This window comes from Cryptomeria japonica, chromosome 4 (assembly GCF_030272615.1).
Source record: "Cryptomeria japonica chromosome 4, Sugi_1.0, whole genome shotgun sequence".
In the NCBI taxonomy this organism is placed as follows: Eukaryota; Viridiplantae; Streptophyta; class Pinopsida; order Cupressales; family Cupressaceae; genus Cryptomeria; species Cryptomeria japonica.
In genome coordinates this window covers 486,223,102-486,231,392 of record NC_081408.1, presented here as the reverse complement: position 1 = coordinate 486,231,392, position 8,291 = coordinate 486,223,102, and the positions used below count along the sequence as shown (strand labels likewise).

The following is an 8,291-nucleotide window of genomic DNA, read 5'->3' as shown; positions in this document are numbered from 1 at the left end:
AGTAAACATAGGAAATCTAGTTTTAAAAATCAACTCATTATAGTTTGAACTATAGCTAGGAATATTTCTATTATTTTTTAATGATATTCTTTGCTTATATAATAGGGCTTCAAAGAGAAACCCAAACACTCTTAGTGGTGGAGTCTTGTATCTAATTGGGAACATCTGTGAAAATTTTGTTATTGGTTTGGGTAGATTCTATCAATAATTATGCTATATTAAAAGCTTAAATATTAGGGATATCTCTTTCTACAAACATGGGATGAAATAATTTAAAAATTAAAAACTATAATATGTTTATTAATACTAGCACTCAAATTGGTCATTATAATTTCATTAATTTCTTGTATTAATTAAAGATGACCAACCTTCTTTCAAGTCATCATTACATGGTTCAATTACTTTCATACTAAAGAATTAGGTAGATGTTTCTTGGACATAATTTCCATTTATTAACACATCTTCAGCACATATTGTCAACTCTTTATCAATTATGATGTTGTGTTAATCCTAGACCTTACTGCCTTTTTTTATTAGGTTTCCTCTTGTTCTTCCTCTATGACATCTTGTAAATTTTATTTTTCTTCATGTTATACTATCGCAACTTCTTTCTTGACCCCTTCTTGTGATTTTGGCTCTAGTGTACTTTTCACTACTTTAGTTTCCACTATCTTGGGCTCACCCTCTTTCAAGAATGTTTGTTTTGGCTTCTACTTCTTGATATCCTCCTTAGCCACTCTAGGATCTTCCTCTTCTTTTCTATTTCATCTTATGTAGTCATAAAGTCTCATTTTATCTATATTTCTCCTTTTAAGATATCTCAAATAATCATCAAAAGGAAGTACATATTTGATTTCAGCAAACATGCCTTAATATTGGTAAAAGATTTTGGTGGATTGAAATAGTACCTTTCGTAATCCTTTTGTATTTTTATCAATACCTTGTGAATAGGATCCATGTCTCCTTCCTTGGGTAAGGATTTAGCTTTAAATATCTTTTGGATTAGGCTAACTGAAATCTTGTCATTTCTTGGAGTAGTTCCTTTTGCACCATTTGGAGTAGATCTACTAGCACTCCATTATCAACTCATTTCTTATAAATTCATTTCCATCTTTGCCATAGAATCCATCATGGATTCAAATATTTATCTTACCATTTCTCTATTTGGAGTCCTAATGACCTCTTGGGCATTCACTTCCTCATTCCTATCACCCACAACTTCTTCTTTTCCTTTTCCCTTCACAAGTACCTCATTTCCCTATTACTTATTTGCATGACCTTGCATCACTACATAAATCAACTCTATAACCTAGCAATATATTTGATGCTACTCTAATATCCCTTTCCAAATTTTATTAATAAAAATAACAGATTTGAAACATAACCAACAATATTCACCAAGATATATCCAAAAAATAGTGATTAATCATACTTAAATAACATAAAGAACATAGACAACTTGCACAAATGATAGAAATTTTGATAACTCGAGTTATATTGATGTAATTATGATTTCCACAAGAAATGGGACTATTATGAAAATTATTATAACACAACAAACAATAATTGCAAATTTGTAACAATGATGTACTCACTAAAAGATTGAACTATACTACAAATCTTGATGCTTCAATGCATTCCTTGAGTAAGAATGCCATCAATAGCCAAAGGGTTTTCATCCTTAGATTCCTATATCATATGGTTTTTCATTTATAGAATACCGCTAGGACACAAAATGCCTAGAATATAAAATAACAACACATAAAAGATTAGAATTGAAATATTTTCCTAGTTTTATATAAAACCCATCAAAAGATCAAACCAATCAACCTAGACCCAAATTGGTACCAAGGCCTAGATTTAAATTTTGCATTCTACATCTTCAGTCAGCCTTAGTGGGCCTTTGGCATGTTACATCATATGTTGACCTTACAAGCCTTAGAGACTTTTTTGTCATAGATGTAGATTTTCTCCTTCCTTCCAACTTGGTATGGGTTGAATGGTATCTTTGATCCTCAATCCCCGACAACTACTTGGCATGGGTTGAATGGTATCTTTGATCCTCAATCCTCGAAACTACTTGGCATGCATTAAGCAATAACTATGATCCCTAATCTTTGATAAATCTCAAGCATGAGTCAAGCAACAATACTAACCCCTAATCTTTGATATCTCCCTATCCTTTGCATGCCCTAGGAAACAAACCTTATCACTGACCTCTAACAAGTGAGAATGCCTTCAATAACCAAAGGGTTTTCATCCTTAGATTCTTATATCCTATGTTTTTTCATCCATAGAATACCGCTAGAACACAAAATGCCTAGAAGATAAATAGTAATGCATGAATGATTAGAATTGAAATATTTCCTACTTTTATGTAAAACCCCTCAAAAGATCAAACCAGTCAACCTAGACCCAAATTGGCACCAAGGCCCAAATTTAATTTTTTCATGCTACATCATAGATCGGCCTTAGTGGGCCTTTTGCATGTTACATCACATGTCAACCTTACAAGCCTTAGAGAATTTTTTGTCATAGGTTTAGATTTTATCCTTCCTTCCAACTTGGCATGGGTTGGATGGTATCTTTGATCCTCAATCCTTGACAAGGCCTAACCCCTAACTCTCAATAACTATGTTCCCTGATTTTTGATAAATCTCAAGCATGAGTCAAGCAAAAATCCTAACCCCCAATATTTTATGTCTCCATATTCTTTGCATGCCTTAGGAAACAACTTGATCCATGACCTCTAACAAGTTATTGGTATGCATCGAGAAACAACTCTAATCCTTGATCTCTGATAACTCTCAAGTATGAGTTAAGTTGCAGTCCAATCTTCGATTTTCAATGTCTCCTTAGCATGAGCCAAGTGGCGGTCCTAACCCATGATCTTTGACATCTCCCTAATCAAGAATTTTTTCAATTGATGTTTGGAAAGGGGATATGACAAATTTTGAGACTTGTGAGCATATTGGAGAAAGTTGAGCCATGGGAGGTGATTTTCTAAGGGTAGAACCTTGATCTTGTGAGAAGGTCTATAGTAATATTACCATTCAAAATATCCTCCAGTATTGTGGCTTTAACTCATTCCTTGAAGTTATTAGAAAATATGCCCAAGTGTTATCTTATGAGTTTGCTAATTCTTGGAAGAACATGACTATGCATATGTGTGGTATCTCTTTCGAGAACATAGAGGAACTTATCTCTTCGGAAACATGGCTTATCATGGAAGAGATGAAGCTCTAGAGGAATATGAGAAATTGAGGTTGTCAACACATGGTTGTGTTCCTCAAGTGGGGAGAGAAGGTCTTGATATTTTAGAATGATTTCAAATGCAAGGACTTGTCGAAGTCATGGCAAGAGGCAATTGAAGTGCTTATGAGATACTTTACCCTTGAATGCAAGTACAAAGTCATCTAGTCATATCATCTCCCTCTTTTGAACTACTCAAATCATAACAAAAAAAGGGAGCCCCCTTTTTATTTTTATTTTAGAGGATTTTATTTTAAATGTGAGTTTGGGGGATTCGCAAAGTACCCCTACACTAGGGACTTATATACTGCATATATAGATGTCATTAACCCTTCATTCATCCCCAAGATTATCAATTCTTCATTGGTTTAGTCCAATGAGAATAAAAAAATTGGCTTAACCTCTTCCTTGGTTCCTAGGGGTGGTGTCATGGATTCCCTTTCCCCCTACACCTCAAGGTTGTGGTCCTAAAAAAATGAATAGTAACCTCTTCCTTGGTTCCTAAGGGTGGTGTCATGGATTTCCTTCCCCCCTGCACCTCAAGTTTGTGGTCCTAAAAAGAATTGAAGAGAAACCCTATGGTTAAAATCCTTGTGCCCTCACCATGTTGCATTATACTTCAGCCTCCATTACTCTCATGTTCCTTCCCCGCAAACCCCTACGAGTTGATAAGGGGGAAGCTATTAAATAGAGGAAGACCCCTTTGTTAGCCCCCCATCAAGCCCTGGCTCCCCTATCAAGTACATTATGACCAAGCACCTAATATATATGATAAGAGAGGTAATTCTACCCCTCAACCTAGAAACCCATTTGAAGAGGGGATCATACTTGAAGACTCTATGGCTCCCCCATGCCACTCTACTAATTAGGAAGAAATGGATTTTTTAACTGCAAAAGTCTAAAAGTTTGTATGGACAAATTACAAGAAAACCTTAATCTTCACAATAATGCAATGAATGGTTCCTCACCTAGTTCTAAAACATTAGATTGAGAATGGTGTTCAACCTAGCCAAGAGACAACTCAAAACACAAGCGAATGAAGTCATATGGTAGAAAGTAAAAAAAAAAATCTTCCACCTTTCAAAGTTGGGATAGCTTGGAGTTGAAGTTCCATAATTTGTAGAAGAAGCAAGAGGAAATGAATGAGAACATATCCTAATTTGTCAATTAAAAAACTCAAGTATTAGTCATAATTTTTAGTAAAATGAGTTTCAAAAATAACAAAGGTGGGCTTTATAGAAGGGTCTAACTAGGAGAACTAACGCCAAATCCACAAAATGAGCTTAAAAAATGACAAAAGTAATTTATATAGAAGGGTCAAACTAAGATAACTAAGGCCAAATCGACATAACCATTACTATTGAAGAGGACCTCCTAGAAAGTTATTTGATTAATTGAATTAAATTTGTCAACAAAGAACAATAGACTACTAGATAGACTTTAGAAACTAGCAAATAAAAAATAAATTTTTTCTTCTATTATTGTTGTTCTACATGTTTAATTTATCTTGCTAATTCCATAATATTATATCTTTTACAAAGTTTCAAATTTTTATCTTTATAAAAAGAAAGGGTGGAGTGTAAATCGTGTGTCAATTTTAAGACTTTCTGCCCATTCCCAATCCCGACAAAATTACGTTGATTACTTTGAACGAAATTATGTAGTTTTGAATGACACAAATTTGGTTCTAGGTCCCCCATTTTCAAAGATTCTAAACTGCGCTATCTTTGAAAAAATAAGAACCCTTCTTATCCATACATCCAGACTCTTCTTTTGATAAAAACAGTCAAAGATAACATTATTATTAATTTTCTTGTCTCTTTGAAATTAAAGAAGTGATGCCAGCAAGAGGAATACAGCAAAAACTATTTAGACCATAAATGACTTGTGACCTGTACCACATTCTGAACGCCACTTGGCAAGGCAATGGCATCTTCTCCATGACAATACAGGAAGGACAATCCCTTTTTCTAACCTCCCAAAAGAATCTTGTCCTACACCAAATCTGATCCATTCTCTTGGCAGAATAATCGAAATAGTAGGTACCCCATGACAAGATTATCAAGTCAGATCAATAGAACCTTAGCTTGTACCTAGCAAAGGCTCTTCAATGTCAATATATTTATTAGAGTTTGTCTTAGATTGAACTTCCTCAGTCTGGTTGACCCCAAGTGCCTCCTTTCCCTTAGCTTTTACCTTTTTCTCCTCTCTGTCCTGTCCCTTGCCCCATAGCAGACAGTACAAGCCACCCACAATGAGCACTGCCCCACCAGCACTGCAAGCATGCATGGACATAATAAAATCAGTCAAATGGCCTGATAGTTTTGGTAAATGGCTATCCAGCTGTCAGGATGCATCATGATATCTATGGCAAGATGCTACATAATTAAAGTTTTGACTATTCTTCGATGAAGACTGTTACTATTTGTTTGAAGTGATGATATAATGAACAAACTACAAACAATCCTCATCAATCAATGATGCATCCTGATAACTAGATAGTCATTTCAATGGTTTTGTGTGCTTCTTACTATGTCAGGAAGTCTTCAATTCAATCAAGCCATAACCTAATAGTGCTCCAAGCAAGTTTATAACATACAAACCTGCCCACATGAAGACTTTCATGGAGAATTTTGGTTCCAAGCAGTGCAACAATAACAGTCACCAGAGGATTGAACATTGACATAAAGACAGGGCCTTTCTTGTGAATGACCCAAGTGGAAAAATAGAATGTTATCCCTGAGCATACAATCCCCTGCAAGAAAAAAAGTTGCTTGAGAGCTGTTCTGATCAAGAGCACGCCATATTTTTCTTTTAGATGACTGTAACTAAATTATACATGACACTGTTATAAGAAAAGCAGGAGTTTTGTCTTCATGGACTTACAGTGTAAGTTACACTGAGGAGTTCAAGATTCCATTCTACTTTCCAATCTGCAGGATCATGCTCAAAGATGAGTGTGGCAATGGTAGACTGTATTGTTGCCAGAAAACACATTAATGCTGTGATTGACATTTGTGCTGGATAGAACCTTGCAGTCTCTGCCTGAAGCTCAGCCCAAAAACATTGAAAAGAATGGCATTTTAGTACTGCTAAGTATAATGGGATACCCAATTTAGGGAAACTGAATGAAAAGCAGACTGAATGATCTTTGGTGACAAGATTTGAATTTAAGGACAGATTCCATATGAGAATAGCTATGGATAAGATTTAGAATCAGTACCTGCATGATAATCCATGAGGACCAAAGAACACAGCTCCCTAGAAGAAGCAGAGGGCCAACTTTCATACTCTCTGATACAAGATTTGGGATTTGAAATAAGCTAGTCCACCCAAGATGGATTGAAGAAAACAGACTGGAAACAGGAGGCCCTTTGTACAATGTCATGATGGTTGCACCACAGAAGCTGATGACAAATCCTAGTAGTTTTCATATCAAAAAGTATTCTCTAGGTTAGTTTCTTTTATTTGGATTTGAACTCTTCATTTGAGGTTTATTAGAAATTCCCCCACTCTTAAATTCATTGGTTTGACTTTAATTATCTTCATATACAATAGAAGATTCTTCAAGATTTTCAGTTAAGTAGTTTGGATATATGATAAAGATTTCTTCAATAATATGTATAGTTTGACTTTAATTATCTTCATATGAGATAAAGATTTCTTCAAGATTTTTAATTGAAGTAGTTTGGATGGATGATAAAGGTTTCTTTTCTTCTTATGGGTATTTCACAAATATACATTTTGAAAGAATTTGGATCAAGTTTATTTATCTTATTTTTGGTTCTTTGTAAGAAAATGTATGAATAATTAAAATGATTTAAAATATCTCTATAATTTGCACATTTTTGTGTACGAACTTGTAAATTTGTTAAAATAAGCATAAGAGATGATGTAGGGGAAGAGTACCAGTAGCCGTCATAGCTAACTTCGCGCATCCACAGATTCTAAACAGTATATCGGATTTTGAATTTTTTTTAGTTGTCTTCGTATGCGACTTAACTACTTATAGCTATTGATCTAGCTTTTGGGTAGTAACGATGCACGATGTGGAATCAGTTATGTGCACAAAGGTAAAAAAGTATACATTTCAAAGTGTCGCCTGATACCTAACTAAAGATGTTCCAGTAACCGTCAACTCAAAATCGTTGGTACTTGTTGACAAATGTCCCAATAGTGGTGCACAAATGGGCCAATTATGAACAAAAAATTACAAAAAATGATCGGCTATTAGTACAAAACAAATTTAATAATGGTGTTTTCCCTATGACAACTATTGGGAGGTCAACATGACAATAAGGTGACGGTTATTGGAACTATGTTATCTATTGGTGCTCTTCCCCTATACAATTTTGAATAATAGTCATTAATAGAACCATATTAAAAAAGATTAATATCAAAATAGTACCACAATTTTATATAACATAATTTTAAAGAATGAAAAATTTCTTAATCAATGAAATTTATATGACCATTTTAGATCCATAACTATCATTTATATTTACAAGAATTTATGCCAAACAATCTTTTACAAAACATACAAATTATAATAGTGAAACATTTTTTATTTAGTAAATTTGCATACAAGATTATTCAAACATATCAATAATTAACATGGAATGATATTTCACACTAAGATATACTACCTTAGACATAATAGCTCAAAAGTCTACTATTTTTAAAAAAACTAAAGATGTTTATTCATCAATAGAACACTTACATAATTTTAAATTCCTTTGAATTTCTTCTGAGATAAGATTTGATCATATTCATGGAAAACAGCAGCAACGAAGTTTGAGAAAATCTCTGAACAAATGTATATGTTTGTAATGAATGAGATGGTACGTTCTAATAACTTCCCTCACTTACTCTCTTCAAAAGAGCAAAATTAAAAGCATGTTCTCATGTTTATTTTGTAACATTTAGATGTTGATATTTTGATGGATATTTTCATATTCCACTTTGTGTAATTAGGACGTTTGTACCTTTCAATTCAATCTTAATGTAATACTGACCCTTTCTTTAGTGCATTTCACAAT

At 33.9% G+C, this 8,291-nt stretch overlaps 1 protein-coding gene across 1 annotated transcript; it reads right to left on the bottom strand.

The window, feature by feature from the left end:
• Positions 1–5,334: 5,334 nt before the first annotated feature.
• LOC131060430 (WAT1-related protein At4g08290-like) lies at positions 5,335–6,689 on the bottom strand. The gene is made up of 4 exons (XM_057993666.2): positions 6,476–6,689; positions 6,139–6,297; positions 5,856–6,007; positions 5,335–5,527 (listed from the first exon to the last, which is right to left on the bottom strand). The coding sequence occupies exons 1-4, from the start codon at positions 6,638–6,640 to the stop codon at positions 5,335–5,337; spliced, it is 669 nt and encodes a 222-aa protein (XP_057849649.2). The 5' UTR covers positions 6,641–6,689.
• Between the last annotated feature and the right edge of the window lie 1,602 nt (positions 6,690–8,291).

Excerpts from the sequence above, each read along its gene's own strand:
- LOC131060430 (XM_057993666.2), bottom strand. The coding sequence starts at position 6,640 with ATGACATTGTACAAAGGGCCTCCTGTTTCCAGTCTGTTTTCTTCAATC. Across the intron at positions 6,298-6,475 it reads CCTCATGGATTATCATGCAG|GCAGAGACTGCAAGGTTCTA; the intron begins GTACTGATTCTA and ends GCTGAGCTTCAG. Across the intron at positions 6,008-6,138 it reads TCCTCAGTGTAACTTACACT|GGGATTGTATGCTCAGGGAT; the intron begins GTAAGTCCATGA and ends TTTTTCTTGCAG.